This window comes from Micromys minutus, assembly GCF_963924665.1.
Source record: "Micromys minutus genome assembly, chromosome: 27".
In the NCBI taxonomy this organism is placed as follows: Eukaryota; Metazoa; Chordata; class Mammalia; order Rodentia; family Muridae; genus Micromys; species Micromys minutus.
In genome coordinates this window covers 19,080,309-19,098,753 of record NC_137962.1, presented here as the reverse complement: position 1 = coordinate 19,098,753, position 18,445 = coordinate 19,080,309, and the positions used below count along the sequence as shown (strand labels likewise).

At 44.9% G+C, this 18,445-nt stretch overlaps 1 protein-coding gene across 1 annotated transcript; it reads left to right on the top strand.

Annotated features, from left to right (window-relative positions):
• Positions 1-5,841: 5,841 nt before the first annotated feature.
• On the top strand, positions 5,842-8,087 carry MFSD5 (major facilitator superfamily domain containing 5). Its single transcript, XM_080939627.1, has 2 exons — positions 5,842-5,986; positions 6,533-8,087. The coding sequence occupies exon 2, from the start codon at positions 6,552-6,554 to the stop codon at positions 7,902-7,904; it is 1,353 nt and encodes a 450-aa protein (XP_080795753.1). The 5' UTR covers positions 5,842-5,986; positions 6,533-6,551; the 3' UTR covers positions 7,905-8,087.
• The last annotated feature ends 10,358 nt before the right edge of the window (positions 8,088-18,445 follow it).

The following is an 18,445-nucleotide window of genomic DNA, read 5'->3' as shown; positions in this document are numbered from 1 at the left end:
TATGTGAGTACACTGTAGCTGTCTTCAGATACACCAGAAGAGGACATCAGATCACATGTAGATGGTAAGGAGCCACCATGTGGTTCCTGGGATTTGAACTCAGGACCTCTGGAAGAACAGTCAGTGCTCTTAACTGCTGAGCCACCTCTACAACCCCCGAGAAACGCAGGAGATGGAGAAACATAAACGACACAGGGAAGTGGACTCTGGTAAAATGTGGGCAATCTTAAAGGGAATCTGACCTGGTTACCTAAATAAGTCAGCGGCTGTGGGGAAAATGAGAAGGAGCTTAAATCACAGATACAGAGCTGAGAACACACTTCTGGGACAGAGCCCGTATGTAGGATGCATGAAGCCTGCGGGTGTGAGGATGTGGACGACCACGTGGAACATATGGGTCTCTTTCTGTTCAAGACTTGGGGGTGCCAACTATAAAGCTTTAGAAGCTGAGAACATTTAACGGTAGACAGGATGGTAGTTTAGTTTTTGTTTATGAGACAAGGTCTCATGATACAGCCCTTGATGGTCTGGAACTCGAGATATAGATCTAGCTGGTCTTGAGCTCACGGTGACTTACACTGCCTCTGCCTTTCCAGTGCTGAGTAAGGTTCAGTGTATGTGGTGTCATTATTCCCAGCTTGTACCCTATAGCTTTAAATTTTACTTAACATTTACCTATTTAATGCATGTGTTCCTATGTGCATGTGTGTGCACACACACGTGTGTGTATGTGGACTCTTGCATGTGCACATGCACACACCGTTCACGTGTGCGCGCGCACACACACTAGTATCAGAGGATACTTTTCAAGTCTGTTCTTTACCTCCCCCAAGTGGGTCTCGGGGAATTAAACTTAGGATGTCAGGGTTGAGGGTGAGCAGTCAGTTCTCTGGGCCAATCTCCTGACCCTGGACTGAGTTTTTATAGTTCGAAAAGCTGGTGCTAATTTTGTTAGAGGTAAACATGGCTCTGGGGTTGTTCATGAAGCGGTCTACTTGGTTTGAAATGTCTCAGTGGGGAGGGCTGAAGCGAGAGGGACAGACTGTATCGTTGCTGGATTAAATGTGAATGGGGTCATAGATATCTTAATAATAAAATACTAAGTGAAGCTCCTCTGGTAAGTTTGGTTTCTAGCAACGCTCTGAGCACTTCTCCCTGAAAGCTAGGACTTCCTCATGGCTTCTCACACACAGATCCTAGCTACTAGAAATTGTTCTGAAGATAAACTAAATGGAGAGGCTCCCCTAGTCTTTCCCAGTTGTACCTCAGAGTCTGAGGGGTCATAGCAGCCTTAAGGATATACAGATTTTCAACAGATCCTACAATAATACAAAATGATACAGGGGCTGGAGGGATTGCACCGTGGGTAAGAGTGGATGCTGCTCTCATAGAGAACCCACATTTGGTTACCTGCATCCACAGGACAGTTAGCAACCTCTTGTTTTAGTGCCCTCTTCTGGCCCCTGAAGGAGGGGAGCACATGGTAAGTATATAAACAGACCCACAGGCAAACACTTAGACACATAAAATCAAAATAAAGAAATCTTTGGGGTTCTGTTGTTGCTTTGATTTTTTTGTTGTTGTTTGTGTCAGGGTTTCTCTGTGTGGCTGTCCTGGAACTCACTCTGCAGACCAGGCTGGCGTCAAACTCAGAGATCTGCCAGCCTCTGTCTTCTGAGTGCTGGGATTAAAAGCACTTGCCACCATTGCCTGGCTTCTCCAAGGTATTTTTTTTTAACAACTTTATTTTACAAAACAAAGATAAATGTACAGATTTTAAGCATTGTTTGCATAAAATTATACAATACATTTTTGTCAGTACTTTTTTTTCAGATTTTAAAATATCTCCAAGGTTTTAAATAGACAAAAAATGATCATTTACAAGTAGTTTATACAGGTACTGCACCCATTTCATTTCCCCGGGAACTGTGTGAGAATGAGCTAGTAGTCTTAATTGCTGTTTTATCTCTCACCATGGAATGCTGGATAAACTTTTTCAACCATGTGGGCTAATGGCACCTCCCTTATGAATTATTGTAACAGTTAAATGCCATTCATAGTAGTCGGCCAAGATTTTTTTTCTAGTGCTAAGGACCAAAGGCTGTCATTCATGGTAGGCAAATGTTCTATTGATGATGTACATAATCCATGGGTGAGATTATAAAAGGTGTGTGTGGCTCCCGTGGGTGTGAAGTATGTCTAGGCTTCCAACAACTGTAACTATTGTTTTTGATGTATAGACAACCCCACAACCAAGTAAATGGACGGATATTTGTAAACTTGCATTTGTTTCCTTTTCTTTTCTTTTTAACAACTCTGACCCATTGGCCATACCTCCTTTTATAGGACATGTAACTGATAATGGGAATTGTGGATTTGATTTTTTTTAAAGATTTATTTATTATTATATTTATATGAGTACATTGTAGCTGTTTTCAGACACATTAGACACACAGAAAAGGGCATCAGATCCCATTACAGATGGTTGTGAGCCACCATGTGGTTGCTGGGAATTGAACTCAGGACCTCTGGAAGAGCAGTCAGTGCTCTTAACCTCTGAGCCATCTCTCCAGCCCCCTGTGGATTTGATTTTAAGAAAGAAAAAAAAAAAAAAAAAAAAAAAAAAACAGCTGGGCGGTGGTGGCTCATGGCTTTGATCTCAAAACCAGGAGGCAGAGGCAGGTGGATCTCTAGGAATTCAAGGACAGCCTGGTCTACAGAGTGAGTTCCAGGACAGCCGGAGCTACACAGTAAAACCCTGTCTCGGGTCTGGAGACATGGCTCAGTGGTTAGGAGCACTGATTGCTCTTCCAGAGGTCCTGAGTTCAATTCCCAGCAACCACATGGTGGTTCACAACCATCTGTAATGGAATCTGATGCCCTCTTCTGGTCTGTCTGAAGACAGTGACAGTGTACTGCTATAGTATACATAAATAAATAATCTTTTTTAAAAAAAAAAAAAAAACTGTCTCAAAAACAAAACAAGAAGAAGGAAGAGAGAGAAAGAAATTTGAAAGCTTGTAGAGTCAGCTCAGTAGTTAGTCAGGGTCAGTTACCAACTCCCACGTGGTGGCTAACTCCAAGCCCAGGGGATCTGACACCCTCCATGGGCTGCACAGGCACTGAACACATACAGTGTACAGACATATATGGAGGCAAAATACACACACAAAATAAATATAATAAATTATTAAACACTGAAAGAAAGAAAAGCCAGGCATAATGATGCCAGCAACTGAGAGGCTGATACAAGAACATGGAAGGTTCTAGTCCAGGCTGGGCTACAGAGGGATACCCTGGTTAAAGTTAATTAACATTATTATCATTGTTAAGTTTTCATTATATATTTCATGTATATATACACAAATATACATATACATATATAAATGTAAACATATACACACATATGTGTGTATTTATATATATATTTCAGGAATCTGAAGCGAGCCGGAGAGATGTCTCAGAGGTTAAGAGCACTTACTTCTCCTTTACAGGAGTCTTGCTCCCAGCACCCATATTAGGTAATTTGTTTCTACCTACCTACCACGCCATCTGTACACAGGTGGCGCACATGAACTCACACACATTCACATTAATACAAATATAAATAAAAATCCAAACAACCACAAATATATGTATATATATATTTTTCAGAGGTTAGGTAAATAACAATTATCTGATAAATGATAAGTTAGTACAAGCCAGGGTTTTCTAAGATAATTTACATGGATTAAATTATAAATTCATTTATCTGTGAATAATTATAGAGTACTCATTACATCGTTAATGGCTGCTTTAAATATTGAGAATATAGATGGAGAAACAAATACAGAACTGCAGGGAGAAGAAGTAAATGAGCAAATAGAAAATTCAGCCCACCAGATGGTGTCAAGTGTGACAGAGAAAATGTAGCAAACAGGGACAGACAGAAGGAAGGACAGTGGGGCCACTAAGCCTGGTGGTGCATCTCTGAAACCCAAGCACTTGGGAGGTGGAGGCATGAAGATCAGGAGTTCAAGGTTAATTTTGGCTACGTACTGGGTTGAAGATCAGACTGGGCAACACAAGACCTAGTCTATAAAAAAATAAGTAACCCAAAAAAGGGGCGGGGCTAGGGATGTGGGCCAGTTGGTAAAGTTCCCATCTAGCACACACAAAGCTCAGCACTCTTGTTCCCAAGACTGAAGATCAAAAGCCTGCAGATTCATGACATCCCCTTGCCCCAGTCAATGCAGTACACATCTTTTCACGGTTGTCTGTGACTCCAGTGTCAGGTGATCCCACACTTTTCTCTGACCTCTGTGGACACTAGTCACTCAACATGATACACAGACATATATGAGTGAAAACAGTTACATATATAAAATAAATAAATCTAAAATAAAATTGAGGTGACTCCTTGCCACCCCAACCCTCCAAAAATACCCCCCTTTTGTGGGAAAAGAAGAGGATGTCTTAGGGTCTTTGTTTGCTTGTTTTATTTACTTTTATTTATAAAGATTTACTTTATTTAAAAGTTTACTATTTTATGTGCACGGTGTGTGCCTGACTCTACTCACACCACTTTCATACAGGTGCTCTCAGAAGTCAGAAGAGGTCAGATCCCCTGGAGGAGCTGTAGTTACAAACAGTTGTGAAAACTACTCTGTATATTGCTCTGCAAGATGAACAAGAGCTCTTTACCTCTCCTCCCCACCCCCTCTGCAAGAACAGCAAGTGCTCTTCATCTGCTAATTACTGAGCATTTATTTTTATCTATTTATTTATTTATTGAGACAGGACCTCATTCTAGTCTAGGCCTGGAGCTCCATATAGCTCAAGTTGGTCTTAAATTCTCCGAAATTCTCCTGCCTTAGCTTTCCAAGTGCAAGGATTACATGAGGCACCACACCGTGACAGGAAGCCCTCTCTAATAACATGAAGACGTCTGGGAGAGAAAACTGGAGGAGGGAAAGAAGGTAACTATCTTGTGGAGAAACTTTGCAGGAAGCAGTGTACAAAGGCCCAGGTGGGGAGCCAGTGTAGACAGAGGAGACCGAGTGGTAAGGGATGGAGTCATGGACATAGAAAAAATCCCCCAGACAGATGCATTTGCATGCCTTTAGAGTTTACATAATTTCATAAAGAAAATTTCCAATAAATTAATTTTTTTATTTTTAATTACAGTTTAATTACATAAAGAGAATATCCAATAAAATAATTTTAAAAAAAAATAAAGATTTCGGATTCTATTCCTTAGTGAAAAGGGATGCCATTACAGGGTCTTCAGGACGTAATATTGAATATTGAAACTTATCAATCCAAGATAAAGCAGATCCTAGGTAGCAGGAGGGAGTCGAGCTCCAGGGTTGAAGTTTTGAACTCTAAATCCGCCACTGATCCTTAAGCCTTCATCTAAGTACTGCTCCCTGATTTCACACAGAGAAAGTGGTAAAGACTGCAATCTCAATCTCTGGCTTTACACCACATCGCCTCCCTCAGGTGTCTGGACAATATTGACTGCTGGACCAGAGGTCAGGGGAGGTCCGAACCCTAGAGCAGCCTGGGTTTAGGGCAGTGGAGTTCATTAGCGAGCAGTGTCCGCTGGCTCGGAGGGACTGCGTGGAGTCCGAGATACCGCGTGGAGGAAAACAGAAATTACGCCTTCTTCCGGACGACCCCGCGGGTACGGGCCAACTGGAGGACCCGATGGTACCCAACCCAGAGGCGACCGCAGGAGTAGCCCGCCGCTCCAGCATCCCCGGACCCCACGGTTCTTCCGCTTCAGAGCCCGGCGCGGCGAGGGGGCGGGGCTTCCGCGCCGCGCCCCCGTCACGTGACGGGACTATCATGGCGGCGGCCACGAGCCAGCCCGGCTCCCGGAAGCAGGCTGTGAGGGGCGGGCGCGCTGCTGGAACCCGAGCGGGGCCGGAGCCAGTGCTGGGAGGGTGGCCCGGCGGCCTGGAGCCGGACGTGTCCGGAGCGTCCCCGCAGACCGGGGCAGCAGGTGAGACGGGTGCGGGGCGAGGCGCGAGCCGGTGAGGGGACGCTCGGCTGAGGCTAGGGGGCGTAGGGGGTCCCCTGTGACCCGGAGTCGGGGAACCTGCGGTGCGCGCGCGTGACCGCGAAGCATTGGAGAGGCCGGCGGGGGCGGAAGGGATGCTCGCGAATAGATGTGGAGACACTAAGCTCCAAAACTGGCTCATCTGCGAGGATGAGAGGTACAAGAAGCCTGCAGAACCTATCATGGAGAAGGACAGTGGCCCCTTTCGAACCTGCGGGACCGGGATTACTGAAATGAGTCCCCCTTGCTGTACCAGGCAAGGGTGGGGCGAGTGCTCTGGCCTCTCCCCACTGTCACCCTCACCTGCCCCACAGATTCCTAGGAGACAACCACTCCTCCCACCCACCCAACTGGTCCCTCCAGTCTCAGCTCTGGGGGAGAGAAATTGACAGTGCAGTTGGGCGGAGTTACCTTCTGCTTAAGACACCTAATCCCTTGACTGTGTTACCTGGGTTATGGATGTGACTATGACCACTGTTCTCTCCTCAGGTCGTCCGGGGGGCCCACCATGCTGGTGACTGCCTATTTGTCCTTTGTGGGCCTCCTGGCCTCCTGCCTGGGCCTGGAACTGTCAAGATGCAGATCCAGGCCCCCTGGAAGAGCTTGCAGCAACCCCTCCTTCCTTCAGTTTCAACTGGACTTCTATCAAGTGTACTTTCTGGCCCTGGCAGCGGACTGGCTCCAAGCCCCGTACCTGTATAAACTCTATCAGCATTACCACTTCCTGGAGGGTCAGATTGCTATCCTCTACGTCTGTGGCCTTGCCTCCACGGTCCTCTTTGGCCTCGTGGCCTCCTCCCTTGTGGACTGGCTGGGTCGTAAGAAGTCCTGTGTCCTTTTCTCCCTCACTTACTCTCTGTGTTGCATAACCAAGCTCTCTCAAGACTACTTTGTGCTGCTGGTGGGCCGAGCACTTGGTGGGCTGTCTACAGCTCTCCTCTTCTCAGCCTTTGAGGCCTGGTACATCCACGAGCACGTGGAGAGGCATGACTTCCCTGCTGAGTGGATCCCGGCTACCTTTGCCCGAGCTGCCTTCTGGAACCATGTGCTGGCTGTGGCAGCAGGTGTGGCGGCTGAGGCTGTGGCTAGTTGGATGGGGATGGGGCCTGTAGCACCCTTTGTGGCTGCCATCCCTCTTCTGGCTCTTGCTGGGGCCTTGGCCCTTCGAAACTGGGGAGAGAACTATGACCGTCAGCGTGCCTTCTCCAAGACCTGTGCTGGAGGCCTGCGCTGCCTCCTGTCTGACCGCCGGGTGTTGCTGCTAGGTGTCATACAAGCCCTGTTTGAGAGTGTCATCTTCATCTTTGTCTTCCTCTGGACACCTGTGCTGGACCCACACGGGGCCCCGCTGGGCATTGTGTTCTCCAGCTTCATGGCTGCCAGCCTTCTGGGTTCTTCCTTGTACCGTATCGCTACCTCCAAGAAGTACCACCTTCAGCCCGTGCACCTTCTCTCCCTTGCTGTCCTCATTGTCGTCTTCTCTCTCTTCATGTTGACTTTCTCCACCAGCCCAGGCCAAGAAAGTCCTGTGGAGTCCTTCATCGCCTTTTTACTTATCGAGTTGGCCTGTGGGCTCTACTTCCCCAGCATGAGCTTCCTGCGAAGGAAAGTGATCCCTGAGACAGAGCAGGCCGGCGTTCTCAATTGGTTCCGAGTGCCCCTGCATTTGCTGGCCTGTCTGGGGCTCCTTGTCCTCCACGACAGCGATCGGAAAACAGGCACCAGGAACATGTTCAGCATCTGCTCTGCCGTCATGGTGACAACTCTGCTGGCTGTGGCAGGACTCTTCACTGTGGTTAGACATGATGCTGAACTTCGGGTCCCCTCCCCCACCGGGGAGCCCTATGCCCCCGAGCTTTGACCCTCCAGGACAAGGGGTGTGAGATGGGCTCTGGAACCCCACCTTCCCTCCTAGGACTCACTTTGTGACTCTGTCCTGCAACCCCTGTTGCCAGTGCTTTGTCTTGGGAAGGACATGGGGGTGACAGACTGGAAAGGTGCCAAAAGCTGACTGTGTCCTTCCCTTTCTCCTTGCTGTGTAAAAATAAACACTTTTAATGGATTCGAGTTACTTGTCCTCTCCTGTACCCACCTCAGTTTCTGGTGAGGGGGCAGCTGGAGATTTTTGAGGTACAGTTTGGGTTATTGGCAAATGCTATTTCTAATGTCTTCAAGTCAAAGGACTCCAGCCAAACTGAGAACTGTGAAATGCCTGCCAACAGAACTGGGTAGGGAGATTCAGAGGCTCCTAAGGTCTTACTTGTGACTAGGACAGGTACCCTCTCCAGTCATCAAGCAAAATCCTCAGTCCACATGCAGGGGAAAGATGGTCTCTTGGATTTGGGGTTACAGTCAGGACCCTCTCTCAACCTGTTACATGTGTTGAGATCTGACCTCTTCTGATCCTCATGATTATGCCATAAGGGCTTTTAAAACACTGAGCCATTTCTCTAGAAAAGGGGAAAGTGCCCAATATACCAGACCATTGGACAAAGATTCCAGATGTTTGGGCTGCTGCAGTGGCTACCCTGCTATGGTAAACAAAAGCCTTTCCTATAGGAATGGACTTACTGTTCTGAACGTGCATGCTCCTCTGCTCTCTGCCTTTGTGACTCAAATACCCAATTTGTCCAAGGCCATCTGAGCCTACTAGGTCCCTTCAAGAAACATAAGCAAAGGGCTTCCAAGAAGAGAGTGGGAAAGGGTGAGGGACTGAGGCATCTTGTCTGTACCTGATTCTTCCCCACCCAGCCTAGGTGAAGGCTAGTAAGTCATCAGGGCAGGAAATTGTACCAGTGGGAACACCAGTTTTGTGGGCCCCTCCCTGCCTCGCCTCTGATTGTATCTGCCTTTTTCCTCCTACTTGCAGAACCTGGGCTTCTCCAGGGAATCGAAGCCTGCTTTAAGAAGGGTTAGGGTGAAGGACAGTGGCATAGGGGTGTGTCCAGGAATGTGCTTGACATGGGCATGGAGGACCCTCCTGTTCTGAAAGGAATTAACTATGTTTTCTTTGGGTCTCAGAAGAATTCAGGATGTTCCAGGTCCTCTAAGTGCCAGCCAGTGTGGAGAGTTAGCATAAGCTGGGGGAGGAGTCTCTGCACCAGGATCTGGGGGAAATGGAACACAATCTCAAGTGTGCACTCAGCAGAAGGCAGTGTCTCCCCACCCAGGCTGTGGAAGTTGAGGACAAAGACAGGTATCACTTTCCTCCCTCCATTATCTCAAGGCTAAACAAAACAAAGTCTGTTGCAATAATTTAACTTCCTCTTCCGACCAAGTTGAACTAGACTGAGACGCATTTTATAGTTATCTGTAGACATTCTGTCTTTTCCTATCATGTAATCTCTTGAGAGCAGGAGGCTCATTCACTTGAGCCTCCTCACATTATACAACATGCCAATGCCTAGTGCATGCCTGGAGAAGAAACAGCCTACTTCCCATCTTAGTCAAGAATCACCCCCCTGGGGGGGGGGCTGATGAGAGTACGTAGGGTGTATTCTTTCCTGTTAGACTGTCGGAAGCTCTGGACTGTAAGTTTTATATATATATATATATATATATATATATATATGTATATATATGTATATTTAAATATTTATTTATTATATATAAGTAAACTGTATCTTCAGATACACCGGAAGAGGGCATTAGATCTCACTCATTACAGATGGTTGTGAGCCACCATATGGTTGCTGGGATTTGAACTCAGGACCTCTGAAAGAGCAGCCAGTGCTCTTAACCGCTGAGCCATCTCTCCGTCCACCTTTCTTTTTCTTTCTTTCTTTCTTTCTTTCTTTCTTCTTTTTTTTGAAAGATTTATTTATTTCATTTATATGAGTACACTGTAGCTGTCCTCAGACACTCCAGAAGAGGGCATCAGATACCATTACAGATGGTTGTGAGCCACCATGTGGTTGCTGGGAATTAAACTCAGAACCTCTGAAAGAGCAGTTAATTGTCTTAACCTCTGAGCCATCTCTCCAGCCTATCCATCCCCCTTTCTTGTTTTTTTTTTAAGTAAAGGTTGTTAATTGGCTTACAATCATGTAGCAAATGAATGACAGACAGAGTAAATTTACCTCTTGCTGCTAGGCCCTGACCCTTCCCTGACACACAGTACTTACACACTGTGGTTTCTCACACACTTGTGGTTTAGTCTCTAGCCTTGCTCCTCTGTTCTAAGCTCTGCCCCTGGAAATAGATCAGGATGAGAGCATTTAGACTGTACAGTCTGATCTGTCTGTGGGTAACAGTTCCTACAATTTCAGTGAGATGCTGACTCCCGCACACAGGTGCTGTGTTGGGCCTGTACAGCGAGCGAACTTATCCTTTGCATAGTAGTTCAGGCCTGTGTTCCTCACCCTTGGGAGGTTGAGCTGTACAATCAAGATTACAAAGTCAGGGCTGGAGACATGGCTCAGTGGTTAAGAGCACTGACTGCTCTTCCAGAGATCCTGAGTTCAAATCCCTGTAATGGGATCTGGTTCCCTCTTCTGGTGTGTCTGAAGACAACTACAGTGTATTTATATATAATAAATAAATCTTATAAAAAAATAAACAAGTCTTGGGGCTGTAGAGATGGCTCAGTGGTTAGGAGCACTGACTGCTCTTCCAGAGGTCCTTAGTTCAAATCCCAGCAACCACATGGTGGCTCACAACCATCTGTAATGGGATCTGATGCCCTCTATCTGGTGTGCCTGAAGATAGCATACAGTATGCACATAGAAAAGTTACAAAGTCATTCTAAGCTGCATAACAACTTGGAACCCAGCCTGCTGGGTTATGTAGCAAGACCCTTAGTAAAAAAAAAAAAAAAAAAAAAAAAAAAAAAAAAAAAGATGAGGTGAAATAGCATAAGTGTGAAATGGTCAGTCTGGGCTATATGAGATTCTCAAAAACAAAACAAGCTGGGCAGTGATGATGTGTGTCTTTAATTCCAGCAGAGTGAGTTACAGACAACCAGGGTGCACAAAAAAAACCGTGTCTCAAAAACCAACAAACAAGAGAGGGAGGGAGGGAGGAGGAGGAGGAGAAGATGGTGCCTAGACTCAGCTGCTTGGTTCAAATCAGGTTCCTCCACTCTCCACCTCAGTTTCCTCATCTGTGAAATGGGAAGGACAGCATTGCTTCCCTATGCCCTATAGGGCTCTTGAGAAGATGAAATGTTACTGTGCTTAAGTCCTTGTAATAGTACTTGGCCCACATTTTAAGTACTGCATAAGTGTTTGGTTTACCTTTCTAGATACGGGAGACTGAACCCAGGGCGTCTGTGTCACCTTCAGCCTCAGCTGACTCTCCTACCATAGCTGAGTTTCTCAGGCTTTGGGGGAGAGTGGTTGGATGGGGTAGTAAGAGAAACTGAGCTGTTTGGCACATCCCAGTGGCTGGGGGGTTCCCAGCAGTGTTTATTCTTGGTTCTAGCGCAGATGGACAAATCAGGCTATCCAAGTGACCTTGTGCTTTGGGTGTGTATGCAGATGAACTGTCAGTATGTTCTACTTGAACTCTCTTCCTCTTCCTCAAGTGAGAAGGTCAGTTTGGGGTCAGTTGATACAGACCACAGTCTTCCCTCAAGAATTCCAGATCCTTTCCATCCATCTAGGGACAATGTTCTTTGTGGCTTTAAAATGGTCCTGAGGAGAGAACAGAAGCCCCCACAGAGCCGAATGGACACAGACAGGGCTGGGGGTGAAGAAATACTGGTCCGAAGGCCTGGCTGGCAGTCTTCTTGGAGGAGGGTGTGTGTTCCACGCCCTAGCACAATTCCTTCCTTCCTCCCATCTCTCTTTTCTCCTCCGTTCCTCTCTTTTGTTGTTGGTTGGGGCTGGATCTCAAGTTGTAGACCAGGCTGGTCTTGAACTTACACAGCTCCACCTGTGTCTGCCTCCCAGGTGCTAGAACTAAAGGTGTTGGACTTAATGCTAGCAATCCCAGCACTCGGGAGGCAGAAGCAATGGATCTCTGAGTTTGAGGACAGCCTGTTCTACAGAGTGAGTTCCAAGACAGCCAGGGCTGTACAGAGAAACCTTGTTTCAAAAAACAGACTAACAGCAATAACAGAAGGTGTACATCCTAGGTAGCCAAGGATATTAAACTCTTTTAAAAGCTCGTTTACTATATTTTATGTATTCGTGTGTATAATGTGTGTGGCAGGGTGGGGTTGCCAAAGCATGAGTGGGAAGGTCAGATGGCTGCTTGCAGGAGGCAGTTCTTTCCTTCCATCATGAGGTTGTCAGCTTTGGCATCATGTACCTGTCTACCCTGTGGAGCAATCTCTCTCACTTCAACTTAAACTCTTGTTCCTCCTGCTTCAGCCTTCCAAGTTTCTCTACATAGCCCTGGATACTCACTCTATAGACCAGGCTGGCCTGGAACTCAGACATCTGCCTGCCTTTGCCTCCCCAGTGCTGGGATTAAAGGTGTGTGGTGCTGTGCAGTTTAGATCTCATTCTGTTTCTATAGCCCAGGATATCCTGAAACAGTACTTAGCCCAAGATGGCCTCAAATGTGATCCTCCTGCCTCTACCTCCTGAGTGCTAGGATTACAGGTTTCACCATGACCTCCTCCTTCTTGTCTCCTTTTTGTAGTACCAGGAATGGAGCCCACGCATGGAGACTGCTCACATGAAGCCAGCAGTCTACCAGCCAGCACGAAACACACTTTATTATTGTCTGTTACCATGTTCCTATAGAAACACTGAATAAAAATACTAAGTGACCCAGAGAGTCAGGCTGGGGGTTGGATCTGTGCATCTGTTTGACCCCAGCACTCTGGAGGCAGAGTTTGGGTAGATCTTTTGAATTTGAAGCCAGACTGACTTACTACAAGAGTGAGTTCCGGAACAGCCAAGGATATATAGAGAAACATTTTCTTTAAAGATTGTTGGAAAGGCTAGCACCTGCATGGTGGCTCGAAACGGTCTTTACCTCTAGTTCCAAGGGATCCAATACCCTCACACAGACATGCATGCAGGCAAACCACCAACGTATATAAAAATAAACACACATTTTAAAATATATTTAATTTTTTTAGATTTTTTTTGATATTTATTTTATGTGAGTGCTCTATCTGTATGTACACCTGCATGCCAGAAGATGGCAGCAGATCCCAATATAGACGGTTATGAGCCACCATATGGTTGCTGGCAATTGAACCTCTGGAAGAGCAGACATGCTCTTACCCACTGAGCCATCTGTCCAGCCCTATTAATTTTATTTTTAATGTGTATTGAGTATTTTACCCGAATATATGTATGTGTACCACATGTGTGCCTGGCGCCCAAGTAGGTCAAAAGAGGTCATCAACTCTTTTGGAAGAGGAGTTAAAGACAGTTGTGAGCTGCTTTGTAGGTGATAGAAACTAAATTTAGGTCCCCTGGAAGAAAGCAAGTGCTCATAACTGCTGATCTATACCTCCAGCCCCGTTATTATTATTTTATTATTATACTATATTTCCATTCCCCTTAATTTTTATTATTGCTTATGACAGGGCATTATTATATACCACAGCCTGGCCTAGAATTTACTTTGTAGACCAGGCTGACTTCAAACTCAAATTCTGTTTTCCTCTGCTTCCCAAGTGCTGGAATTAAATTTGCCACCATATCTGACAGTTAATTAGTTAAGATGGAATCTTGTTGTAGGACCTCCACTCTTCTAAGGACTTGCTTTGTACACAAGGCAGGCCTTGAACTGTCTGTTTCTGCCTCTTGACTGCTGGACCCACCAATGTTTTAAAGAAAAGCTAGATTATACTGGACTGGAGAGAGAGGTCAGTGGTCAAGAACACACACTGCTCTTCCAGAATACCTATCTCCAGTACCCATGCACAGAGACTTAACCACCTGTCACTCCACTCCCAGGCAATGTGTCTTGTATACCTAGACTCATGTACACATACTGTACACAGACACATAATTTAAAATAAAAATAAATATGTCATACTATTCATGGCTTTGTGCTGTGTGTGTGTGGTGGTAGAGATTAAATTCCCAGTCTTTTTATTTTTATTTTAAAGATTCATTTATTATATAAAGTACACTATAGTCTTCAGACACACCAGAAAAGGGCATCAGGGGCTGGAGAGATAGCTCAGTGCTTAAGAGCACTGACTGGCTCTTCCTGAGGTACTGAGTTCAAATCCCAGCAACCACATGGTGGCTCACAACCATCTGTAATGGGATCTGAGGCCCTTTCCTGGTGTGTCTGAAGACAGTGACAGTGTGTTCATATGCATGAAATAAATAAATGAATTTTTTAAGGGCATCAGTGAGGCAGGGGCAGACAGATTTCTGTATGTTCTAGGGTAGCTAGGGCTATGTAGAAAAACTCTGTCAAAAAACTCATCCCCCCAAATAAAACAAAGTAAATTCAAATATTCACTGCAAGCAAAATTATGTTGGAAAATGGAAGTATAGCTTAGTGATAGAGGGTTTGCCCAGCATGAGCAATGCCTTAGGTTTAACCCATAGCACTGCAAATAAACAAATACATAATAAATTCTGTAATTAAGCTAAGTGTGGTGCTCCAGGCCTGTAGTCACAGTACTTAGGAGGCAGAGACAAAAATATCAGAAGTTTAAGCTTAGCCTCAGTTACATAGTGAGTTCTAGGATGGCCTAGGTATCTGAGACCCTATCTTAAAAACAAAAAACAAACAAACAAAAAACAAAAGAAATCTATTTTAGTTAAAGTTTTTTATTGCTGCAACAAAACACCATGACCAAAAAGTAAGCAGGGCAGAAAAGGGTTTATTCAGTTTGTACTTCCTGACCATAGTTCATTACTAAGGGAAGTCAGGACAGGAACTCAAGCAGGAGTGGAACCTGGAGGCAGGAGCTGATGCAGAGGCCATGGAGGGATGTTACTTACTGGCTTGTTTCCCCTGGCTTGCTCAGCCTGCTTTATTATAGAACCCAGGTCTACCAGCCCAGAGATGGTACCACCCACAATGGGCTGGGCCAGGGATGGCTCCACCCACAATGGGCTGGATCCTACCCCCTTGATCTCTAGTTGAGAAAATACCTTACAGCTGGATCTCATGGAGGCATTTCCTCAACTGTGGCTCTTTATTCTCTGACTTTAGCTTGGGTCAAGTTGACACACAAAAACAAACAAACAAACAAAGAAAAAGTAAGTACACAGTGTGTGTGTGTGTGCCTTATTCCTAAGACATTTGTATATACATGTGTATATGTATATATGTATACGTGTACACATATTATATACGTGTGTCTATACATATACACACACTACATATACATAGGCATGTTTAGGTATGTATTTGAACATGTAAATGTATTTACATATGTTTCCACATGTGCATATATGTATGCTGCACACACAAAACTTCCAGAAACTGAAATCCAAAGCACTTCCAGAGTCTTTGTTATAGGATGTAACCCTAGCTGATTTGTGCACTTGGGAGGCAGAGGTAAAAGTATCTTTGTGAGTTTGTGTCCAACCTGGTCTATAGAGCGAGTTCTAGGACAGCCAAGACTACACAGAGAAACCTTGTCTCAAAACACAAAAAAAAAAGACGTAACTCTCATTATTTCTAATAATCCCTAATTATAATTATACACCTCTAATTATTTCTAGTAGATTTGACTCAACCCATATCCCTACGTCCCTTCCCCTTTAAAAAACATTTAAGTGTATGTGTGTTCCAGAATGTATACATGTGTACAACATGTGTTTATGAGCCCAAGAAGGTCAGAAAGGGCATCAAAGTAGACTAACAAATGGTTTTGAGCAGTCGTATGGGTGCTAGGAACTGGATCCTCTACAAGAACAGTGTTCTTAACCACTCAGTCATCTCTCCAGATCCCCGTCCCCTTTGGAGATAGGATTATCTCACTGTATTTCTATGTAGCTCTGGCTAGCCTGGAACTCATTATGTAGGCCCTGGCCTCATACTCAGAGAGACCATTGGCCTCTTCCTCCTGAGAGCTGGGAGCTCGTTCTCCCTTTGGCAGAGACTGAGCAAATGAAGCTGGGACTCAATCAGGCTTCACTGCCCAGGCTCAAGTTCAAAGCCCTTTCCCCTCTCTCCAGGCTGCCCCTTTTACACAGTATTCAGATATAAGATCAAACTACATAACTTAGGGCGGGTGAGATGGCTCAGAAGTTAAGGATTCGTGCTGCCACCAAGCCTGATGACCTGAGTTCAATCCCCAGGACCCCCATGGTGGAGAGAGAACAGATTTCTTCAAATAGGGAGTTGTTCTCTGACCTTCACATAAATACATTACTTGAGTTAAGTTCTTTAGGCACATTTTTTTTGTCCTGTTTTTTGAGATAAGGTGTCTAGGTAGTCCTGGCTGATCTGATGTTTGCTATGTAAACCAGTCAGGCTTCTTGGTAACAGAGATCTACTTGTGTCTGCCTCCAGGGTGCAGGGCTTAAAGACACCACATTTGGCTTTGTTTTGATTCCTGGCTTCCCACCTAGCCTGGCCTTGAACTTGATAAGTAACCACAACTGACCTTGAACTCTTTCCATCTCTCAAGGGTTGGGTCCCATTCCTGACTTGCACTGGGTCCAGCTTTCAGTAAAGAACATATAGTTAAGAGTTATGTTGAGGGCTGGAGAGATGGCTCAGTGGTTAAGAGCACTAACTGCTCTTCCTGAGGTCCTGACTTCAGTGTACTTATATATAATAAATAAATCTTTAAAAAAAAGGTGACATTGAAGTGTCGGAGGAAGTCAGTACTGAGAACATAGAAGACTTCATGGCTCACCTCCTTTCTCCTAGATCCTTTACTCTCCAAGGAGAATCCTGGAAATGTCTATATTCATTATTGACTGGTTTACTGTGGTACCGATTTTTAGAACCTAGGGCCTTGTGTATGCTAGGAATCTGCTTTAATTGCTGAGCTACATCCACAGCCCTCTTTTTCACTTTTTATTTTTATTCATTTGTTTTAAAAGGCCTGTTCATTTTTCTTTTTCTTTTTTTCTTTTTTTTTTTTTTTTTTTGTATGAGTTACTTGCCTCTGTGTGCGTATGTGACCATGTGTGTCTGGTGCCAGAAGGGGTCAGAAGAGGACAGATGATCCCTGGAGTTACAGCCACCATGTGGGTGCTGGGAATCAAACCTGGATCCTCAGCAACATCTGCAAGTGAAATGGTTTAAGTAGCCCATGTTAGCCTTGAACTCCCTCCATTTTTACTCTTTGAACTTGAGATCCTCTTGCTTCAGGCTCCCTAGTATCTGGGGTTATAGTTTTGGATTAACAGGCCTTGTAACAAATATTGTTGGTTTTAAATTTTAATTTTATATACTTATGCATACAGGTATATGTATATGTCTGGGTGACATGTGTGTGTCTGCTACCCAGATGGACCAGATTCCTGGAACTGGAGTTATAGATGGTTGTGAGCCACCATGTGGTTGCTGGGAATTGAACCCAGGTCCTCTGGAAGAGCAGCCAGTGCTCTTGACTACTGAGCCATTTCTCCAGCCACCTGTCCCCCTTTTAAAAAGGATTTTGTTTAGTTTGTTTTTGAAACTAGGTTTCACCAGACAATCCAGGATGGCTTTGAACTCCAAGCATTTTTTTTTTTTTTTTTTTTTTTTTTTTTTGCCTCAGCTTCCTTAGTGAGGATTCTTTTTTAAAAAATTTATTTATTTTATGCATATAAGTACACTGTCACTGTCTTCAGACATACCAGAAAAGGGCATCAGATCTCATTTCAGATGGTTGTGAGTCACCATGTGGTTGCTGGGATTTGAACTCAGGATCTCTGGAAGAGCAGTCAGTGCTCTTAACCACTGAGCCATCTCTCCAGCCTCCCTTAGTGAGGATTCTTTACTGGTGCTGCCCTTGACTTTATAGTGCATCTGAGAGACCAGGACTACTTAGTAGGCAGGCAGATGGGGAGAGGGACCAAGGCTAGGAAATAAAGGTGGTAAATTTCCAAGATGGCTGCTTCTTCCTCAAGCCCCTGACTTGAGAGAAAATCTTGGCATCCTTAGTGTCTGCATTAAATATCACCATTACTACACTAAAATTTTCTGGGGGGGGTAGATGTTGGATTTTTTTTCTCTTATTCCCTCCCCTTCCTCCTTCTTTCCCTTTTTTCCTTTCTTCTTACTTTCTTCTCTTCTCCTTAATTATCTTTGCTACCATAATCTCAGTCCTTAAGGGTTCCATATTAGAGTTGGGGTGATGGCTCAGTGGTTAAAAGCACTGACTGCTCTTCCAGAGGTCCTGACTTCAGCAACCACATGGTGGCTCACAACCATCTGTGATAGTATCCAATGCTCTCTTTTGTTGTGTCTGAAGACAGCAACAGCATACTCACATAAAACAAATCTTGAAAAAGAAAAGAAAGGAAGTTCCATGTAGATGAAAGCACCAGTTATGCACCAGTAGCTGAAGACCCGTTTTGAACTGAA